Raw genomic sequence first — 24,192 nt, forward strand, 5'->3', positions numbered from 1 at the left:
CAATGCTTTTCTAGATGTATAACTTTACTTCCTGTGTTGTAAATTGGATCTGAAAACTTAAGGGCTGTATATGTCTTTGTTTGAACCAGGAGGCAGAAAACCTGTATAAGTCAATGGTGAAGCGTTTCCGTCAAAACAAGGCGGTATGGCTGAGCTATGGTAACTTCCTGCTTCAGCAGGGGGAGAGTGATTCTGCCACCGCTCTCCTGCAGAGGGCGCTCAAGAGTCTCCCTACCAAAGAAAGTAAGTGAAATTGTTTAGAGTAGGGTTGTCCCAATACCAATATTTTGTTACCGGTACCAGAATGTATTTCGATACTTTTCAAAATAAAGGAGACCACAAAAATTTCATTTTTGGCCTACCGTAATTTTAATAAAAACATCTTACAATACCTTAAACATATCGCTCTTATTGTACTCAAAACAATTTTAGAAGATTAAAACAAAAAATAAAAGGCATTGGGCTTTTATAAGTGCAATCAAAGAACAATTTTATACATTACATGTAGTCTGCCAGGATTAGATTAAAATATAAATCTTTATTGACCTTGTATTAAATGCTTCGTGATTATTGTTGCACCTCTTGGTCTGTGCTTTAAGACAAATAAATCATTAGTAAATATTTAAATCAATACTATAGCTGAACGTACACAGATATGACATGTTGCAGGTAAAACGAACATTGTTGAAGATGAAACACAAATTCTAGCATTTTGTTACAAAATTCAATCATTTCTCGTGCATTAGTTTGCGCTACGTAGGCGGTTTGGACGCTAATATTTGGCATTAAGAGAACTGGTTAACTACATTACCTTTAAACTTATTGTGCAGGTCTGGATTAATGTTGTTTAAATGTTTACCTAAGTTTAAAAGAGCAGGTAGCCTTGCCACCTTTGGTTAGACATGTTTTAATGCACTGCTTGCATCATGGCGCTTCCGTGTTTAAAAGTCACCTTGATTGATAGTTTTGAAGCCCAGATACCTCCATATTGTGCTTCACACACCCTCTTTATAAACCAGTAGAATTGCCTCTATTTGCCATTTTTTCTCTCCTCACTGTATCTGCTTGTGTGCTGTGTGTGCACGCGCTAACACACTCAACATGTTCCTTGGCTCAGCAATGTCACGGCAGCATGCGAATGGAAAAAACCAAACTGGTAATTTCCAAAGGCAGTATAGTACTGTTTTCAATTAATTGGTACCACAGTATTTTATTACTTCCGGTTTGCCGTACAACTCTAGTGTAGAGTTAATGCATTGCAGGCACATCTTGTTTTAAAATTTTGTGCTAAAAATTTTCAGGAGTTCAATTAAGATAAAGAGACTTATTAATGGCTCAAGACATTTTTGTTCAACTTTATTTGGCTGATTAGAGCTTGAACCAGTAGTTAAGAATATCAAACTTTTTGACAATTTTTCAAATTTACGAGGTACTCATTTCGGGTTTTTTATTAACTGTAAACAATAATCATAAAACCTATTACGTACCTTTTTGCAAGATGTCATGCCTAATAATGAGTGTTAGTCATCTTTGTTGTAAATTTTTCAACATCTGCTGGACATACAGGAAAAAAAAAAAAAAAGTTCCTCTGAACCACTGTGTGAGCTAACTGGGGGAAAAAATAATAATTCAGATATACAAAATTTACAGGATAATGTACAAAAATTTGACTTTTGCAAGAATATGTGCATTTTGAAAAAAGAAACGCATTCGCAAATGTGCAAGGATGTGCACAAACTATCTAAAAAAAGAAACAATGCCAACAACTAAATGTGGATTGAGATCCTACAAGTCCTCCTGCTCAAGAAGACATGTACATACAGGCTTATCTGAAGTTTGCCAGTCAACACCTGAATGAGAAAAGTCTTGGAAGAATGTGATGTCGTTAGATGGAACCAAAAATGGATCTCTTTGGCATCAACTAGACTTACCATTCTTTGAGGTAGAGAAACCATCAGTATTTGGAGAGGGTTGCAAAGAGAACTGGGCCAAAATCTATTCTGAGATAGGTGACCAACAACATGAAATATCTGCGCTTGCCAGTAAGAGTTTCTGCACCAAGTATTAAGCCATGTTTTGCTTGGGGATCAAATATTTATTTCAGAATATCAAATAAATAAAAATATTGTATAACTTTTTATTTGGGTATTTTTTTGATGCTATTCTGTCTGTTGAAAAACCTGCTTTAAATACCTTTTTCTATTGTGTATATCACATCAGTTTTTGAACCGTTTTTTTTGTCCTCAGGTGTGGATGTGATTGCCAAATTTGGCCAAATGGAGTATCGCTATGGTAATGCTGAAAAGGGTCACGCAATGTTTGACAAAGTCTTGACAAGCTACCCCAAACGCACGGATATCTGGTCAATTTTCATCGACTTAGTGGTCAAGCATGGGACACAGAAGGAAGCCAGGTGAGGACAAGTTGTTTTGTTTGCTATACATTTCAGTCAATCAAACCTGTCTGTAGCGGTCACTCAAGGGAAACGGGTAAAGTGGCTGTAATAAGCAGGTTGGCATGACAAACTCACATGTTGAAGCTGAATATGACAGGAAGCGTTGGATTAGTGGTACAGTAATAATAATTTTACTTATATAGCACTTTTAAAATATACTCAGACACTTCACATTAAAAAAAAAGGACTGTGGCTTTCGTCTAAACGTCAATGTGACCTGAATGCGACAAGTATGTGACTTTTTCTGTCATTTTGTGAGCAAAGTTTTTTTTTATCGACAGCCAAATTTTCAATGCTATAGTCAATAGTGCGCAAATAGGCTATATGTAATATATGAAGATACATTTTGAGTCCAATTGTTGAAGGACTGGAATTGACGCGGTGGCGTATTAGCTTACATGTTACGTACATTGCGTAAGTTGTTAACGCAAGTGAGTTGAAAAATAAAGCTACCATATATCCACGCTGATGTCCGTGTTGCAGCTACTTAACAGCCATAAAAAGATTAGAACCCTCACAAATATATTACACTATATTATATCCATTCATACATTATATTACTTTAATTTATTTTCACATTAAAAACACTAATTTTTAAGGAGTGACGCCCATTAGGAGGTTTGAAGGTCTAAACAGAGTATTTTATTTTGAAAATAAACCAGATGTTTTTTTGTGTGTCTGTGCAAGACTTCTTGATGCTATGATATTTTAGTGGTCTGCTAGCAAAGTGACAATGCTAAGAAAATGCCAGCGAAGTGCAGCTAATGTTTCTGAACAGCCAGATAGTAGCGATGTGTACCTTTGGCGAAAACAAGCGGGCCTATATATTTGCGCTTTTGGGCCTGCTCTGCACTTTAATACTCTTACTGCTATTAGTGTTCTAACAAACAGCATAGTGCAAAGCCTAAACTACTATTTGTTCAACAAATGTATATTATACGTGAGGCTTTGTGATGGGGCAGAAGTAAAGACTACATTTGTCGGAACTGAACTAGGAGGAGATGTATCTACTGTAAATGTGCCTGGTGTCTTTTTGTTTTAGAGAGGCATTATACATTTCAAGGAACTGTATTGTCAAAGCAGCACACAAGACACGAAATGTTGTATCCGAGGTCCCAGATTTAGCCCAATGAGTACCACAAGAACAATAGTATGACCTTAATTGGTTTTTGAACATTGTTTGTAAATCGAAAATTTCATGTAGTGAAGCAGAGTTCCCCAAATAATCTTATAAGAACATGAATATTGGGTTCTAGCCTCGACAAAAGTCTTTACTTTTTTTTTTTTTAACTTCACACTTTGAAGACACTTTACTGTGTATAGAGTATATATATAGCCAACATCATAACAAGGGGTAATTACCAGAGGTGGGACCAAGTCATTGCTTTGCAAGTCACAAGTGAGTCTCAAGTCTTTGCCCTCAAGTCTCGAGTCAAGTCCCGAGTCAAGACAGGCAAGCCCCAAGTCAAGTCCAAAGTCAAGACTGGAAAGTCTCAAGTCAAGTCCCAAGTCCTGCATTTTGAGTTTCGAGTCCTTTCAGTCCTTTTAACCACAGACTAATATATTTACACAAATTGTGTATGTTTTTAAAACGCTGTATTTATTTATTAAAAAAGTGGATTTGAAATTGCAGGAAAAAAAATAGTGCTGACATTGCACTTCATAATAGCACTATTAACCAGTCATTTTAAACATTTAACTCATTCCTTTACAGAATAAACACATTTGCAAAAACAAGTGCAACTGTACTTATTTGTACAAAAGTGTTAACATTGTATTTCCATGGCATATTGCATTGTAACTATTTCCACAGCAGTTTCTATCCTGTTCTTACCTTATCTCATTGATCTCATCTCATACTGCATGTGTGTTTATGTGTGCGTACACATGAAAAACATAACAAATACATGAACATAACAATGAACAGAGTTGTACTTTTTAGATGTCAGGGCCCTATGCAATATGTACACATATTCTTAATATAGTATACATTTTAACTGACCATTATTTGACTATGTTTGTCTTTTTGTAGGTGGCTAAAATACGCGGTGCTGCTGACCGCCGTCTAACGTTACGTTACTGTGTGTGATACATTGACTAACGTAATGTTATGTGTAGGTACCTCATGAAACCCTGCTTAAAAAAATCACTTGACAAAAAGTATGAATAAGGTAGCGAACTGCAGTGGACGCAACATATTGCCGTGTTTGCAATGACATTATAACCATAGACATCTTATAAGTAGACACAGCATTGATTGCTGTGACGCGAGCAATTTGGCTGGCATCTTGAAGTGGTGATGAGGAGCCGGCAAGCAGCCTAAACTGACAGTTGACAGGTAGAAAACAAATATGTCGGGCTGGTGTTCAGCGTTTTCCTGCTCAAATGAGCGGACTGTTGAAAATAGGAATCAGGGGATTACTTTTCACAAGTAAGATTTAACATTAACGTACTATTGGTTGTATTTTATGAAAATAATATTAGCACAGAGTTGAGAAGGAGCAAAGATCTTCAATATTTGTATGTGAAAATCACAAATAAATCTTCTGGGGGAGGATGACGCCCCTACAGGCGTTTGGTTTACAAACTTTCAGCCCCACCTAAAACAAAATTCACCAGCTGCCACTGATTATGATGTATTCTCATTTTAGGCAAAATATAAGACAATACTTTCTTAACAGTATAATTGTAACCAGGAATAAGTCTTCAAGTAACAATATTCAAATACTAACATTGTTGGGTAAGACAGCATTTAGTTTTATTCTGAATCCAGTGAAACAGATTGGTGGTTTTAGTTGATATAAAGACTTTCAGGTGTTTATATATGTTTAAGTGTTTGGCAGACGCTTTTATCCAAAGCGACAAACATAAAAAATACATATATAACAATCACTGTGAACATTATCATTTAAGGGAAGAATGTAATACAAAATATCAATACAAAGTGTCAAGACAGAATAAACTCTGCTGCTGCAGCAACAGAGATACAGTCTATAGGTCCCTAAGATATCTAAAGTATTCATACATTGTTTATGTATGATATACACATGTATATAACCTAATCATATCGTTTCTTCAATTTAAAAATAGCTGACCGTTTTTCTCCCCTTTCTCTGGGATTATATTCCCAGTTTTGATCTCGGACGTCTGGTCACTTATAGCGTATAAGAATATTCTATTACTGTTAAGCAAACTATGAATAATAAAACACGCAAAAACTTGTGTCCGTTATCATAGCTACACGTATGACAAAAAAGCGCGTGAAAATCAGTGGTATTTAGTGAGGTAAAATTAACTAAATGCGCTGACAGTTCATTGCTCCTGCCAAATGAATTGCACTGAGTGGAGCGGATCACCACTCCAAGATGGCGGCCCCGCGTCTCGTCTGCGCCAGTAGGCAGTAGCGCCCGATGCTGTGTCTACTTATAAGATGTCTATGGTTATAACGTTAGCAGTGAGTTTACAGCCTCACTGATTTGACTACACAGCAAATAAAAGTCACGTTACTTAGCCAATAAACGTTATTTTACATTCAAAACTTACCCTTCTTTGTGCAACTTCAAATGTCGAACGAAGTTGGAAGTTGTTGCGTCTCCGTCTGTAATATTCGAACTGCGTGATTTGCATACGGCAATTCGTTTTTTGTTGACCAAGTCGTAGTTTTTATACCTGAACGAAACCAACTTTGGCATAATTGTTTCTCACTGGCACGTTGTTGGACAACTCTTGTTCATTGGTTCTCCTGCAATTTGATTGGATGAATGCTGTGTGATGAAAACAACGTAGATTTAATTTGATTGGCTGTTGTACTGAGAGCACATCAGCTGACAACACGCTGATAGACACACAAATACAAAATGAAAGATACGGAGCGCTCCCAAATAACTTTTTAATTGTTGGGTTTTGGAGAAAGTAGCAAGTCATGTCAAGTCAAAAGGCTCAAGTCCAAGTGAAGTCACAAGTCATTGATGTTAAAGTCTAAGTCAAGTTGCAAGTCTCTTTACATTTTGTCAAGTCGAGTCTAAAGTCATCAAGTCATGTGACTCGAGTCCACACCTCTGGTAATTACTCACCAATATCTTTTATATCCAAATAACATTATAGCAAGCTTGAATGTCAACACGCACGCACACAAAAGTCTCGTTGTTGACCTCCAAAACATTAACCATCATATTGCTAAAATAAAAAAACTAAATAAGAAAAATCATTTTACCTAGTGTCTGCAAATATTTGTGGCGTTGTTGGACATTCTGGGAGTTTTGGAGTGATAAAGGAGCACTGGCTTCACGTATTCACCGCTAGCATTACCACAAACTGGTAGTGTGAGGCGATTCTTCATCGACTTGTGTCCCAGTAGTGCTCCTTCGCTGTAGCAAAGGTCCGCTGTGGCATCTTTTTCGGTCTCATCACAGATAAAGACTTGCTGTGAAACAAATCCCCCTTCGCTGATAAAATCCTTGAACTGAAGGGGCCGCAAGCATTTAAAGCGTTTCGGATCACACAAAGTGATCTATAAAACAGGCTGACACAGCTCTGAAGGTATGACAATTGTGGAAATACGCTCGTAGGGGGCTCCGCCTTATAAAAACAGCCGTGCCTGCATGTACAGGAAGTGATGTCATCAAAATGGAAACCCTAGATTGGGTCAAGCGGCATGCAAATTGAAAGAATTAATGATTAAAGCGTTGGTACGCGGAGCCGTGACTCGCACAGAGAGGCATGTTTGGCACAATGTGAAGGTGTATGATGTAAAGGTCGCAATTAGAGGCGTTCGTAAATCAAAGTTCCACTCTACCGTATTTTTCGGACCATAGGGCGCCCCGGATTATAAAGCGCATCAAAGGGTCCCGGGTAATATTATGAATTTTTTTCTACATTTAAAACACTTCCTTGTGTTCTACATAACATGTAATGGTGGTTCTTTGGTCAGAATGTTGCATAGATTATGTTTTACAGATCATCTTCAGGATGCACTGTTTTGTGGCCGAGTTTTATTTACGTGGCTCCACTTCGACAGCGTCTTCTCCCCGTCATCTTTGTTGTAAATGTGTAGCGTGTAAGGGCGAGTGTGACCTATGCAACCCAATAATTGACTACGGCGTGGACTACAATGGCGGAAGCGCACATTTTTGGGACTTATTAGAGATCCCAAATACACAACAGCAGGTACCAATGTAGGTAAGAAAAGTTGGTTTTGCATACTAGGTCGAAAGAATACACAAGATAATGTCTCCTAACAGATGCCATTTTGGGGGTCCTTATCCACACACCATAATAATATGTTGAAGCACAGTACTCTGACTACGGTAGCCATAATGGTCTGACAATCCATCAAACAGTGCGGCGTTGTAGCTTACTAAAGTTGTACGAAAACATTTTGACAGACTTTTGAGCACCATGTGTAATGTTCTATACTCTCAATTAAATTGAAGTTTTGAGCTTGCTTGCTAGCGTCCTATATTGAACAAGCATCAAACTGCAGTACACACATATCTCTGTGTGACTACCATCTACTGGTCACACTTATCTTTACACCATCCATCTATCCATCCATTTTCTACCGCTTACTCCCTTCGGAGTCGCAGGGGGTGCTGGAGCCTATCTCAGTTACAATCGGGCGGAAGGCGGCGTACACCCTAGACAAGTCCCCACCTCATCACAGGGCCAACACAGATAGACAGACAACATTCACGCTCACATTCACACACTAGGGCCAATTTAGTGTTGCCAATCAACCTATCCCCAGGTGCATGTCTTTGGAGGTGGGAGGAAGTCGGAGTACCCGAAGGGAACCCACGCAGTCACGGGGAGAACATGCAAACTCCACACAGAAAGATCCCGAGCCCGGGATTGAACTCAGTACTACTCTGGACCTTTGTATTGTGAGGCAGACGCACTAACCCCTCTACCACCGTGCTGCCCTCATTACACCATGTACCAAATAAAATAGCTTCAAAGTCGGTAAGCACAACCAGAATTAATCTGTACATTTGGTACACCGGGTTATAAGGTAAACTGTCAATATTTGAGAAGATGAAAAGATTTTAGGTGCGCCTTATAGTCCGAAAAATTCGGTAATTTGTTTTCGGTGGTGCCATTGAGATAAAATAACTAGAAAATTCAATAATAGAAAATTCAGTGAGGTTTTGAAGAAGTCATGAAAAGTCATTGATTAATGAGTGTACGAACCTTAATAACACTGCTATTCTCCACTAGGAAGTGTTTGTGGCAGCCATAGACATGTTTGACTGTAATAATATTGACCAGCTAGTTGTGTGTGCGTGTGTGTGTGCAGATTAAGATATATATGTATATATATATTGTATACATAACATAATATATATGTTTTATATATATTCAGGATTTCCCCTTAATGTAATTGAATGTGGCGCGCCGGCACTGCATTTTTATTACCGCCACACTGTAAGTTTTTTTTTATTTTATTTTTTTTATTATTACTTGAAAACAAATGAAAGTAATATATTGTAGACCCCAGAAGAAATCACAAAGTCCGAACGCTATTTTTAACTTTCATCTCGTGAGTCCACGCTTCTCCGGACTCACAACACTTCTGCAATGTGGATGTAATTGTTACATTTATGCTCGCTGCAGCGCTCTTCTTTAGTCAGAATTTAGGACAGAAGTTAAGAGTCTCTAAAAAGGAGTACGTTTTATAATAACACCAGAAGATGCTACATTTGTTGCTAGTTGTTTTTAATTTTAAAAGTCATTAAAATTCTGGAAACACCTGGAAAAAATCTCAACAAAGTACATTGTACAAAAAGCAGCAACAATTGAAAATATGGCAAAATTATAAATAATATGTTAATACTAATTCATAACAGATTTGTTTTAAATGTATGTAAAAATGTGTTGAGTCTTTTAAAAGAAAATCATATCATTGCAAATTACTTGATGATGTCATGGTGATCACGCCCCCACCGCCACAGGTATCTTAGCAGTTTAGGGGAAACCCTGATAATATATATATATATACTTACATTATATATAATGATGTATAGTATATATATAGTATGATATGTGTGTTACATTATAGACAATATACATTACAGGCCAAAAGTTTGGACACACCTTCTCATTCAATGCGTTTTCTTTATTTTCATGACTATTTACATTGTAGATTGTCACTGAATGCATCAAAACTATGAATGAACACATGTGGAGTTATGTACTTAACAAAAAAGGTGAAATAACTGAAAACATGTTTACTTATTCTAGTTTCTTCAAAATAGCCACCCTTTGCTCTGATTACTGTTTTGCACACTCTTGGCATTCTCTTGATGAGCTTCAAGCACACCTGTGACGTTAAAACCATTTCAGGTGACTACCTCTTGAAGCTCATCGAGAGAATGCCAAGAGTGTGCAAAAAAGTAATCAGAGCAAAGGGTGGCTCTTTTGAAGAAACTACAATACAAATCATGTTTTCAGTTATTTCACCTTTTTTTGTTAAGTACATAACTCCACGTGTTCATTCATAGTTTTGATGCCTTCAGTGACAATATTCAATGTAAATAGTCATGAAAATAAAGAAAACACATTGAATGAGAAGGTGTGTCCAAACTTTTGGCCTGTACTGTGTGTATAAATATGTATATTATATATACTGTATATAATATTTATTCTATTTTCCCCATAGGGCTCTCTTTGATCGCGTCATCCACCTGAGTGTGTCGGCGAAGAAGATCAAGTTATTTTTCAAGCGCTACCTGGAGTACGAGAAGAAACACGGCACGCCGCAAAGCGTGGAGGCAGTTAAAAAGAAGGCTGTGGCTTTTGTGGAAGGCAAAGGCAAACATGATTTCCACTAAAGACCAAATGTACAATTTCATATTGTATGTGATGGGAATTGTTCCTGCACATTCTTAATAAGATTCGACAACATTCTGAAATGCTGTAACCTGAAGATTTAAACCCTTTGTAAAAAAAAAAAAAAAAAATTTAAAGCGTGTGCATATATCTTCAGCAAAAATGCCCAACCAACATTTTGCATTTCATCTCAATTCTTTTAACATTTGTTTCATTATGAATTTTTCCCGTGACTCAATAAATCTACTACTATTACAATACATTACATGACATTTTATTTAAAAGCAACAAATACAAAATAACAATATACAGGGACACATTTAGTACAATACATACAGGCTAGTTTACTATCCATCTTTCAAAAGAAACCTTCCTTGGACACACAATCTGAAATGTTGCCTACGTACATCCGTCCTGCTGGTTGCGTCATCCAGACGGCGAGGCTTCCATTTGACTGCTGGAGTGTTTCAGCGACCCACACTGTGGCAGTATTGATTGTAAAATGCATGTGGGGTTAATGTGTGGACTATTTGTGCTGGCTGGGTTGGTAACACCCGTGAGGTGGAAGAAGTATCTGTACCACCGCTCCTGTTGTTCTATTGTCCAGCAGTGCAGAACTCTGTTGCCCCTTTTCCAGTCAGGCTGTTGCTGAGCAGTGTGTTATGGGAGTTAAGCTGTAAAGAAAATATCCCTTCTTTTGATCTTATACCAAATCTTCTGTCAATTCCACCCGGTTTGTAATATTGCTTAAAAGTCAGCAGCATCACGGCCATCTGGGATCATAAACAGATATTTTTGCGAGATGTCCTGTGAGTCGATGGTCATCTCGAGTCGTGTTTTAAATGGATGTGTTCTTTTTTTTTTAAGAAAAGTCCGCTCCGATCCTCCCAGCCATGCTCACACCTCCTCCGGCTCCATTGGAGCCTCAGCACCCTGCGGGCCGTCTGTGTGGAGCCGGAGGATGGGCTTGTTGCACATTGGACATACGCTGCGGATCTCCAGCCACTTGAGCAGGCACCTGAAGAAACAATAGGGGTCACCTTAAAACACTTTTTTTTTTCTCTACAATGTTCTCAATTTATATATTTTATTGTATGCTTGGTTGGCGCTGTGTACCGTGATAAATAAATGATTGCACAGTAGGAATCCTAAATCAATTATTTTCATCACTAGACCAATAAAAAAAAACTACAACCTTCAAAATGTTATTCAATAGTATGAGAGCCTTTTATACATTAAAATACCCTTTAGTCACATTTACTCTTTTAATCCAATAGAGCACAGGTTAAAAACGCAAGGCTCGCCACATCATTTTCTTACTATCCATCCATCCATTTTCTACCGCTTATTCCCTTTGGGGTCGCGGGGGGCGCTGGAGCCTATCTCAGCTACAATCGGGCGGAAGGCGGGGTACACCCTGGACAAGTCGCCACCTCATCGCAGGGCCAACACAGATAGACAGACAACATTCACACACTAGGGCCAATTTAGTGTTGCCAATCAACTTATCCCCAGGTGCATGTCTTTGGAAGTGGGAGGAAGCCGGAGTACCCGGAGGGAACCCACGCAGTCACGGGGAGAACATGCAAACTCCACACAGAAAGATCCCGAGCCCGGGATTGAACCCAAGACTACTCAGGACCTTCGTATTGTGAGGCAGATGCACTAACCCCTCTGCCACCGTGAATGTATTTATTTTTTCTATATTGACAAAAAAAATACATGTAGCCTACTGCATGCAACTTCATATCTTTTCAACTTTCTTTAATGCATCAAATATTATACATTCCAAATATTTGTATTTCATTAAAATAAACACTATCTATCTGCTTGACTCAAAGCAAGCTATCCATCAAAATGTGCACCGTAAAAATGACAGTGGATTTAAAAAAAACAACTACAATTTTTCCCTTTACAGTTATATGCTGTGAAAAAAACATTGTACATTTTGCAGTAAAACTGCACAGGTTTGCTACCATGTAAAGACTAACTAAAAAAAAAAAGATTTTACGCTAAAATCTAGCAGCTCAGTTGCCAGATTTTAGCGTAAAATCTTTTTTCTTTTTTTTTAAAGAGTATACGTTAAAAAGAAATGCATTGTTAATTGTGTATCAGATCATCGTGAACAGTGTGGTTTTCGTCCTGGTCGTGGAACTGTGGACCAGCTCTATACTCTCGGCAGGGTCCTTGAGGGTGCAAGTTTGCTCAACCAGTCTACATGTGCTTTGTGGACTTGGAGAAGGCATTCGACCGTGTACCCCGGGAAGTCCTGTGGGGAGTGCTCAGAGAGTATGGGGTAACGGACTGTCTTATTGTGGCGGTTCGCTCCCTGTATAATCAGTGTCAGAGCTTGGTCCGCATTGCCGGCAGTAAGTCAGACACGTTTCCAGTGAGGGTTGGACTCCGCCAGGGCTGCCCTTTGTCACCGATTCGGTTCATAACCTTTATGGACAGAATTTCTAGGCGCAGTCAAGGGGTTGAGGGTATCTGGTTTGGTGGCTGTAGGATTAGGTCTCTGCTTTTTGCAGATGATGTGGTCCTGCTGGCTTCATCTGGCCAAGATCTTCAGCTCTCACTGGATCGGTTCGCAGCCGAGTGTGAAGCGACTGGGATGGGAATCAGCACCTCCAAATCCGAGTCCATGGTTCTCGCCCGGAAAAGGGTGGAGTGCCATCTCCGGGTTGGGGAGGAGATCTTGCCCCAAGTGGAGGAGTTCAAGTACCTCGGAGTCTTGTTCACGAGTGAGGGAAGCGTGGATCGTGAGATCGACAGGCGGATCGGTGCGGCGTCTTCAGTAATGCGGACGCTGTATCGATCTGTTGTGGTGAAGAAGGAGCTGAGCCGGAAGGCAAAGCTCTCGATTTACCAGTCGATCTACGTTCCCATCCTCACCTATGGTCATGAGCTTTGGGTCATGACCGAAAGGACAAGATCACGGGTACAAGCGGCCGAAATGAGTTTCCTCCGCCGGGTGGCGGGGCTCTCCCTTAGAGATAGGGTGAGAAGCTCTGTCATCCGGGGGGAGCTCAAAGTAAAGCCGCTGCTCCTCCACATCGAGAGGAGCCAGATGAGGTGGTACGGGCATCTGGTCAGGATGCCACCCGAACGCCTCCCTCGGGAGGTGTTTTGGGCACGTCCGACCGGTAGGAGGCCACGGGGAAGACCCAGGACACGTTGGGAAGACTATGTCTCCCGGCTGGCCTGGGAACGCCTCGGGATCCCCCGAGAGGAGCTGGACGAAGTGGCTGGGGAGAGGGAAGTCTGGGCTTCCCTGCTTAAGCTGCTGCCCCCGCGACCCGACCTCGGATAAGCGGAAGAAGATGGATGGATGGATGGATCATCGTGTAATTACAATATCATAAGCAAATCCTTATGCAATATATTATTCAATTTTACAAACGGCCCTCTGAGGGCAGCTATAACTGTGATGTGGCCCTCAATAAAAACGAGTTAGACACCCCTGCAATATAGTGGCCACGAAGCTGAACAACGTGATCTAATTGAATTACTGCCTGTGGCTGAGCCAATCCGTGGCCACAAAACTGAACAAGATGGTCTAGTTAGCCATTGTCAAAGGTCAAATTGGTCCATGCATGTTCATTTACAGCTTCAGGATCTTTATAGTGTTCCATTCTGTAGTTTTTGTCTTGTGGAATTACAATTTAATCTGTTTTGTTTATTTAAAATTCAGGGGGGAAAAAAAGACGAACCAGTCATTTTGCATGCCAACTAATTACGGCTCCATAGTAACGGGATCAACATGGCAGTGTTGCAGATCCTCTAACGCCGTGTCTAAATAGCAAACGTACAAGTAAGTCCTCAATGTTTTCACTTTAGTACCACTCACTTCTTGTGAAATGCATGAGAGCACGGACACACTCCCAGTTCATCTCTGGTCCTGAACTCTTCCAGACACACTGCACAGGTTTGCTGCCAAAACCACAAAAATAATGCAAGTCAGACAAAGTCAAATGTTACATCCCGCATTTATTGTAAAACACTTTGTTTGTATGAATATTTAATTAAAAAAACAAAAACTTCCTAACACCTCTGTAAAATGTAAAATGGAGATGTGGCATTCGCGAATGAGTCAAGTCTTTTGAACGGCTCTGTTAAGTCTGCAATGAAAACCGATTCGCGGTTCGTGTTTTTATGCACATGCGCATTACGCGTCACTCAAAAATGTATTTTTATTTTTTCAAAATATTTTTATTTTTAATTTACTTTTCTGGCTCATTGGTCACACCTTATCTTATAACTGCTTTCAGTGATTGTTTCCTTGATGACAAAAAATAAAATAACGAGCAGGTCTTTTGAACGGCTTTTCATAAAGACCATCTCTAAATTAAATGCAGGCATAAAAAAAATAATTTTATAAAGAGCTACTCATGCAGTACACGTACAATTAAAGGTTTAAAAAAGTAAAGGACTTACTCCAAGAAGGCTTAGTTTCTTGCTTGCTCCCTTCAACACCACCTAAAACGGGAAAGAGGATACGGAAGCACACATAAACACAGTATAATTAGTGCCAGGAATATTAATGTAATTCATTACAAGGACCACGAGATGGCGACAAAGCTAAGTAGTACTTTTTTTTGAAGCACAACGTAGAAGACCAAAGTGTGTTTGTTTACATTAGCGTCACCGCCATTACGATGATGGATGGCCTGGCCCCGTCTCTCGTTTGTAAGTATTTTAACTTATGTTTATTGTATTGTAGTGTCTCCCTCAGTTCTCCCAACTTCCCAAAAAACATTTTGTAAACAATTGTCAAAATAACGTGTTATTGTTACGTAGTTTTTTATAACTACCGTGATAGTAGTTACTGTCGTGCTTATGTAGACCACTGTTCATTGTTAAGTTTATATTAGTGGCTCTCAAACTTGTTTCAACAAGTACCACCTCATAACAAAACGTGTCTCTTCAAGTACGACCATAAAGACCATCATTAAATACAATATCTGATAGTATTTATCTGTATCATGAATCAATTGAAGTGGACCACGACTTAAACAAGTTGAAAAACTTATTCGGGTGTTACCATTTAGTGGTCAATTGTACGGAATATGTACTTCACTGTGCAATCCACTAATAAAAGTCTCAATCAATCAATCAATCAATCAATCAATATCGTAGTAGACTTGTATTTTATTTTGTAGTAGTAGTAGCGACTTCCTTGTTCATTTACGGAATCTGGTCAACTTCCTGCAGCTGACCCCAAAAAGGGACAAGCGGTAGGAAATGGATGGATGGGTGGTCAGCTTCCTTTGTTTACACTGGAGTCTGATAAAGATCACATTTTACTTGTAGTGTAAACAGTCAGCTGGAAAAAAATCTAATTTGTGCAGTTTTGGCCTGCAGCGTAGTCCTAGTCCGGGGGTCAGCTACCCGCGGCTGTCGAGCCGCATGTGGCGCTTTAGTGCCGCCCTAGTGGCTCCCTGGAGCATTTTTAAAAACGGATTAAAAATGGAAAAAGATAGGGTAAAAAAAAAATGTTTTTTTTGTTTTAGTATGTTTTTTGTTTGAGGACAAACATGACACAAACCTTCCCAATTGTTAGAAAGCCCACTGTTTAATATGTGTGTGTGTATGATTCACTGATGAGAGTGTTTGGTGAACGTCGTTTTGTCCTGCTAATTTTGGCGGTTCTTGAACTCACCATAGTGTGGACTGTGATGCAGCAGTTTGTTTACATGTGCAATATTCCACTCCTTCTTCGTCTTATTTCGTCCACCAAAAGTTGTATACTGTGCGTGAATGCACAAAGGGACGCTTTGTTGATGTTATTAATTTTCATTTCATTTATTTATTTATTTCAGGCAATGACATAAAAAAGTACAAAGTTGACAACACATAATAATATAAATTAATATAGTGCAAGAGGTAAAGTATAGATGTCCAGTTTAGCCTGAAAGGGAGTGGGAAGAAGATCATTTATTTAATCCCACCCCCAGTTCTCCATTCAGTGATTATTCACATGAGTTTCACTCTTACTTTGTTCAAGGATTATAATACAGATGTTGTGTCATAGTGGCATTACCACAGGTAACAATAATTATTACACTGTAACAATAATTTGTATCAACAATGTAGAAATAATGAATATACCAACAATGGTAATAGACAACATAGCAATAATGGTAAGGAAACATTGAGCCCATGTTAACACTTTGAGACAGAGTATAGCAGCAGGTCAAATTAAAGGCCCCTCATCTCTATATTTGAACCAGACCCCATGTTTGTATAATAGTTTAAATCGATTAATAGTTTGGCATTGCTTGTGTTGTAAGTACAGTTTGTTCCATAGTTTTACTCCGCATACAGACACACAAAAACGTTTACGAGTGGTTTGAGCTCTCGGCAATAAGAAATATCCACTATATTGACTTGTTGGAGTGCTAATCAGGCATATTTGGTCAGCTCATGACTGCAAGCTAATCAATGCTAACATGCTATTTAGGCTAGCTGTATGTACATATTGCATCATCATGCCTCATTTGTAGGTATGTTTGAGCTCATTTAATATCCTTTACTTTTATCCTCTTTGTATATAATTTAGTATTGCATGTCTCATGACATTGGCTGCATTTCAGATAGTTGTTTGTGTGCCATGTTGTTCCAGACCACAGCAAACATTACCTAGCTTGCCAAATATTGTAATAAATCTATTAAAAGAAGACAGTCTGCCGTTTCCTTTAACGTGGACACACATCTATACTTTTGGCCATTAAAAGGCAGTAATTTCCAGTTATCTCACCTTCTGAGTAGCCTCTGATTTACTAATGGTTTCTAATGTTGTAAAAATGTGTAGAATAAATATAATAAATTTCAACATTTCTGTCAACGAAGATTTGCTTCAGCCTGCGACATATAGTCATTTTGATAGTAGGCTATTATAGCTAATATAGACACTTATGTCATGTGTTGCCTTCATTATAAGACTTATATAAGGCTTTTCATTTTTTGCGGCTGCAGACAGATTTCCATCCATCCATTTTCTACCGCTTGTCCCGTTCGGGGACGCGGGGGGGTGCTGGAGTCTATCTCAGCTGCATTCGAGCGGAAGGCGGGGTACACCCTGGACAAGTCGCCACCTCATCGCAGGGCTCCAGACAGATTTGTTTTTTGTATTTTTGGTCCAATATGGCTCTTTCAACGTTCGTACAATGTTTGTCGTGCAAAAAAATCATTTCGGACCATTTTTTCTATTTTAATTTCTGAAACAAAAGTTGGACAATTATTTAATGACATTTAAAAAAAAATGACAATAAGACTCCTGCTAAAAAAAGTTGTTACTGTTATGCTAACAACATGCTACATGCAAGGGAAAAGCTAAAATACTGCTTCCGGTTCAATTTGTCATCACACAGATAACCATGCGTTTTTGCATTTTGGGTGAATTTTTTTTTTGATGTTTGTGTTTATCTGGGAACATTCAAATCCATAAAAGGAAAACAGCACAAAATTCAATTTTATGGCATTATTTTAATGAAAATCAACCCTTTTTTTGGCCGTTTTAAAATCTGCCATGAATAATAAAATCGAAAATCGGCCCTAATGACATTTTTTGACTTGCGTTTCAGAATTGGAAATAGAACGAACGGAAGGTACACGGACCATATATGATACAGTTAAGACCTTTTTGCATCACCACAATGCTTTTAGGTATTGTAATGTACCGGTAATGCAATTTATTAATTGGGGTATTAGACTTTTTTTTCCCAATATTTTTTTTAATTCCGTATGCAAATTTTCTACTACTAATTTACTCCTACTATTTTTTCAACCAAGGTAAATATATTTAAATACACATTAACAACAATGCACTAGCCATTAGCGCGCTAGTGGCCAGCTAGCTATTATACTGTATTGTTTGAATACCTTTTGCACAATAACAAGGTACCTTTTGGACAAGTTTGATTTAAAACACGATTATATACATGATATATAATTGGGGGATCCCCGCTACATCTCTTATTAGTTTGGGGGCCTTGGCCTGGAAATTGTTGGAGACCCCTGCTTTAGCATTATCAGTATTCGCATGCTAAATTGAATCTGCATGGTGAGCATCAATTATCCCATTCTTTATTAAATTGTTCTCATATTTGCTGTACTTATTGTCACTCATTCTCACACTCATCTTGTATGACTCGAGCGTTTGCGATAACCAAAACACGACGTGGAAAGCAAACCTATCATACTTGTGTTTTTGTTTATTGAGACAACCGAGAGATACACGTAGACACAAATAAGCAACCACTCACTAGAAAACAAGCCCAACGTCGCGGATAATAACACATTTGGTGATATTAGTTTTACTTGGTCTCCTAGTACACAACAATGGTGCGTTCAATGAAGGCTAAATAAAGTGGGAATAGTGACCACAATGAAACAAAAAGACATAAACATGCAAAAACGGTGGGCTTTCTGACAAAATTTTGTTTTCCCAAGGATTTGCTTCTTCCTACTCCTTTTCGGACATGATGTAAAGAGAAATTATATGACATTATGTGTAATGTATTATATTATAAGTGTGTTCATGTTTGAAATAAACTAAACTCAATCAATCAATCAAATAATTGCGACCGGTGTCCAGGAGTTGGTGACCTCTGGTGTAGCCTCCGTTGCTACATATACGCCATACATCAGCAGCCAAGTGGAGCTTTTGTAATCTGTCAAAGAGCTGCACGATTTTGAGGAAATTGTTGAAGTATGTGTGATTTTTTTTGCTCCAAAATTGCAATTGCTGTTCGATTTGCCAATATACCATTTTACACATAAAAATGCATAAAACCGTGAAAATAACGAGTGAAGCAAGACATGTTACTTTTAGACTGTCAATCAACATATTCTTGTCATAAGGTGCCACATTAGAACAATACGCAACAATTCACTTAAAAAATATTTGGTTTTATGCAGACAGACTTAAAGCTTTTGTCTACATCAGGGGTGTCAAACTTACGGCCCGGCCTGCGAACAGGTTTTATCCGGCCTGCGAGATGAGTTTGCCAAGTATTATAATAAGCTGCTTTTTTTTTTAACGAAAGAAACTGCTGTTCTAAATGTGTCCACTGGATGTCACAATAGCAATTCTGTTTGGCAAGCAAACGGTTTATACCGAGGCTAAGCAAGAGGTACACAGTAAAAGGTGACTGTGGCTCCTCCTCCTCGACCCACATGAAACTTAAAACCTGCCGTTTTATGTCTTCTGCTTCGAACACGTCGTCATTTGGTGCCCTTACTCCCCCATAACGTCTCTGTCAAACACAAGAAAAATTAACTTAACCCTTTTGAATAGTTTTTACCGCCGTTTCTTAAGGTTTGTTGAGTTAGCACTGGATTGATACGTGGACATGACAAAGGAGGTACTTGATACCTCCAAGAGTTTACATGTTGTGTTTTTTGTTTTAATCCCAGAAAGACTGTGACTTAATCCTGGCTTTGTAGATAAACTGAGACAAAGTCTAAACCTATTGTGTTTGTGAAACTGCACCAATGTCCTCAGAAGTTTCAACAAACTTGCAGTGTTTTGTCCAGAGGACTATTTGTGATTTGTACGTTTTCAGCATGTGCTTGTTCTATTTTTGGCCAAAGTAAATCGAAGAAAACAACCAGGAGTTGTCTTTATTTTTAAGTTATCATGCCATGATTTTACCGTTCCGGCCCACTTGGGAATAGATTTTCCTCCATGCGGGCCCTGAGCTAAAATGAGTTTGACACCCCTGGTCTACATCATGCTCTTAAATTGAGGAAATAATAGATACAACTGTACAGTGTTTATAAAATAATCATAATATATAATAATAATGCAAGTAACCATTTGAAAAAATATAAACTTGTATTTATTATTACTGTGGAATTGTTTACCATTGCACTGTAATTGGAAGGTAAATAACTTTTATACTAAACAAACAAAGAAAAAAAATGCACTCTCATATCTAAGCAAAAATGTAACTTAAATAAATATTGAACATCTTAAAGTGCATTTTTTTCCCAGTAAAACGAGGTCGGACATTGTCTTTTTGTTTATTTTCATGACGTCCGTGGTGATGGGCATATATTGCCCATCCTGTTCTAAGCTGAAATATTACCACAACGGGACATTTGGCTTTGTAATCACTTTTTTTTTTTCCCTCCTATTTTTTTGTTGCACCTCTCACTGGCGAGTCGCGAGTAGTGAGTGTAAAGCTGGCGTCCCGCTCTCCTCCCACCGGGACAAAGATTGTGAATAACTGAAAAGAGGGCTCACGGGTTACAGTTAACTCTACTGATAAATAAAACCGCTCAAATGCTGAGGGCAATGCACAGAGTGCCACTCAAAAGCCAATGACGACGGAGAAAAACAAAAAACATTCGCCTCTTGCAGTTACGTTATTGCACTAATTAAAACCTCAATGTCGAATAATCGTGAAGCCCCGATCTAACGGTAATTCCCCCCCCCAAGAAAATAATTACGGCTTGTGTTCTGGGGTTTGTGACCTGTGGTGTAGCCTCCGTAATGATCCTTTGTAGTTATGGATACGTCATACATCAGCAGTCAATAGGAGCTTTTGTAACCTGTTTCAAAACGTTTTATGATCATTTTTATGCCAAATATTATATTGCGAGAATAGTTTTGAATCAAGAATCTTTGTTAGCTGAATTGAATCAACGCCCCAAGAATCGGAATTGAATCGAATCGTGAGTTGTTGTAAGATTGTCATACCTACTGTATAGCATATCTTATTTATGTACTACAGAACAGTATATGTCTTTTGTCTTGTCTCTATTATATCTACCATATTGGATAAAACAAGTATAAAGTTTAATGTTAGGAGTGTAATTTAATTTCTAGAGGACTCTAATAATGTTTAAAAAAATATTAAGAAGGTCATTGAATTTTCTTTTTATGCTTCGGTCAATTTATAACTAAAAATTCCTACTTCGCTAAAATTCACTCATTGCCAACTGACAGCGATAAATTTAAAGTCAATGTGGCATCGTCTTTTCAGTAAATATAAAATATGTAGGTCGCCACTTGCCATTAAAGTGACTGATTGCAATTGTTGTGCTGCTGCTTCGTAAGCATTCAATTCTGTCGTAACCCCATGTAACACACTGGCATATTGTGTGTTGCCAGCTAATGATTGCCATTTGGCAGAGTTTAGTTACTAATATTAGCTATCATTGAATGTATATTCTATCATAACAACATGATTGCAAATTTTTACTTGCGTCTCTTGAACCGGCTTTGTTTATGTCGGGGATCAACAACCCGCGGCTCTTTAGCGCCGCTCTAGAGGCTCCCTGGACCTCTTTCAGAGATGTGTAAAAATGGAAATGTTTTAATATATTTTCTGTACGAGAACAAACATGACACAAACCTTCCTAATTGTTAGAAATCCCACTGTTGTTATACATGCTTCACTGATGAGAGTATTTGGCAAGGACCGATTTGTCCTACTAATTTCAGCGATCCTTGAACTCATCGTAGTTTGTTTACTTGTACAACTTTCTCCGACGCTGCCACAGAAAGACGTGTTTTATGCCACTCCGTCTTTGTCTCATTTTGTCCACCAAACATTTTATGCTGTGCGTCAATGTACAAAGGTGAGCTTTGTTGATTTTATTGATATGCCGGAGTGCTTATCAGGCATATTTGGTCAATCCATGCAAGCTAATCGATGCTAACATGCTATTTAGGCTAGCTGTATGTACATATTGCATCATTATGCCTCGTTTGTAGGTACATTTGAGCTCATTTAATTTCCTTTACTTATGTTCTCTGTGTATTTCATTTATATTTGCATGTCTCATGACACATTATCTGTATGTAATATTGGCTGCATTTCTCATAGTTGTTTGTGTGCCATGTTGTTCCAGACCACAGCAAACGTTACCCAGCTTGCAAAGATTGTAATAAATCCATTAGAAGAAGACAGGCTGCCGTTTCCTTAAACTTAGACAGACACATCTATACCTTTGGCCATTCTGAGCCAGTAATTTCCAGAAGTTATCTCATCCTGTGAGAAGCCTCCATTATACTAATGATTTCCAATGTTGCAAAAATGTGTAGAATAAAAATTTAAATACACCATTTCTGTCAATGAAGATTTGCCTCAGTCTTTGATAGTAGGCTATTATAGCTCATATAGACGTCATGTGCTGCCTTAATTATAACACTTATATAAGGCATACTTGCCAACCCTCCCGAATTTTCCGGGAGACTCCCGAAATTCAGCGCCTCTCCCGAAAACCTCCCAGGACAAGTATTCTCCCGAAAATCTCCCGATTTTCAGCCGGACCTGAGTGAGGACTGCCTTTTTTCACGACGGGAGGACAACAGGGTGACAAGAAATAAATCATCCAGCCTAGAGATAAATTGTATTATTATGTTTATCTTACCTAAAAATAAATATATTTCCATCCATCCATCCAAAAAAAAAAACCTAAATAAAATGTTACTATATTTTGCTAAAAACATCAACATTTATTGCAATTTTATTTTTTCTGACTCCTTATTACATCCAGCCATAGAATTATACATTAAAATAAACATATTTGAAATAATTAATTTTAAATTATCATAATAATTCATTTAAAATGACCATATTTAATTATTAAAATAATTGCTTGTTTATCAACAACTTTAGCATTTTATTCATTATATTTTGAAGCTCTCAGAAACCAAGTTATGTTATATACCTTAATATTTATTTATGCAAGTTTGAAGTATCAATTATCTAAACACAGTTTTGTTTGCATATTTTCAGGATATATATATATATATATATATATATATATATATATATATATATATATATATATATATATATGAAATTCTTGACTTGGTGAATTCTAGTTGTCAATATACTCCTTCCCTCTTAACCACGCCCCCAACCACGCCCTGCCCCACCCCCGACCACGCCCCCACCCCCCACCTCCCGAAATCGGAGGTCTCAAGGTTGGCAAGTATGATATAAGGCTTTTAATTCAATTTAATTTGTATCTTTTTCTAAATTTTAACTTTGAGCAAGTTGCAAACATACCCTTTAAGGGGTTATGGTATGTTCCGCAGCTAAACCAGTTGGGAAGTGAGAGCGCCTGCATTAGATGACCTTTATATTTTCTAAAATGACTGACCTCATATTACTCTTTTGGTGCATCATAAAGATAATCTAATCTTAGCATTTAGTTTACACTTCTTCTGATGGTCTGCGGTGCACTTTCACGCTGTCAATCAATGAAGTATTTGAAATGAGAGTGTATGTAATGCTATATAGAACATGGTCTAAGTCAGTTCTGGGTGTGGGGCCTTAGGTTGCATGGCTTGCATGGTTGAATTAAAAAAGCCCGACATGCTGTGGTAGTATTTAGAGAGTGTGTAGTTCAACACATACAGACAGGGCAGTGATATACCTCGTTGTAGCTGAACTGCTCCCTTGTTCCTTGTTGTTTCAACCTGGCAGAGAGACAAACGGCACACAATCATCATTTTATAGACACAAACAATACACTTGATTACTATTCATGCATTATAGCACCTTATGAGCACTGTCATGTGTAACTGAAAAACACCACTCAAGGCTTAAGGATGATTAGAAGACAGGCAGGCATGTTAGACCTTTGTTGATTTGAATGCATTCAGTCAGTTTCTCAAATAATCAGACTATTACTGCACAATTAATCAAGTTTTAATCACGGTTTTGGTTGCCACGCTTAACATTTAACATTTAAAAAGCAGGCTTTGCTGCATGTCAAATCAAGCACTTTCACATTTGTGAGGGCAGAAGAGCATCTCCCGCACACCCCAGAGATCTATGACCACGCGACCACTTGGCCGACTGGCATTAACTCAGTTTTCCCGAGCTCATGCAGCCGGTCACCTCACTTCCTTACATCGTTTCACTTCTGTGGAGTCCTCGGCGCGT

At 38.4% G+C, this 24,192-nt stretch overlaps 2 protein-coding genes across 2 annotated transcripts in view; one reads left to right on the forward strand and one right to left on the reverse strand.

Annotated features, from left to right (window-relative positions):
• Positions 1-11,428, forward strand: part of pdcd11 (programmed cell death 11) — a 44,849-nt gene extending 33,421 nt beyond the window's left edge. Inside the window, exons 34-36 of the mRNA XM_061988286.2 lie at positions 90-243; positions 2,248-2,413; positions 10,113-11,428. Coding sequence (XP_061844270.1) covers positions 90-243; positions 2,248-2,413; positions 10,113-10,284 — 492 coding nt within the window. The 3' untranslated portion in view covers positions 10,285-11,428. The remainder of the gene's footprint in view (positions 1-89; positions 244-2,247; positions 2,414-10,112) is intronic.
• The window catches only part of LOC133624593 (RING finger protein 122), a 29,971-nt gene continuing 16,313 nt past the window's right edge, over positions 10,535-24,192 (reverse strand). The window contains exons 3-6 of the mRNA XM_061988287.2: positions 23,681-23,723; positions 14,717-14,758; positions 14,130-14,212; positions 10,535-11,300 (exon numbers count right to left, since the gene is read on the reverse strand). Of these exons, the coding sequence (XP_061844271.1) occupies positions 11,180-11,300; positions 14,130-14,212; positions 14,717-14,758; positions 23,681-23,723 (289 nt within the window). The 3' untranslated portion in view covers positions 10,535-11,179. The remainder of the gene's footprint in view (positions 11,301-14,129; positions 14,213-14,716; positions 14,759-23,680; positions 23,724-24,192) is intronic.

The sequence above is a fragment of the Nerophis lumbriciformis genome, linkage group LG27 (genome assembly GCF_033978685.3).
Source record: "Nerophis lumbriciformis linkage group LG27, RoL_Nlum_v2.1, whole genome shotgun sequence".
Taxonomy (NCBI): domain Eukaryota; kingdom Metazoa; phylum Chordata; class Actinopteri; order Syngnathiformes; family Syngnathidae; genus Nerophis; species Nerophis lumbriciformis.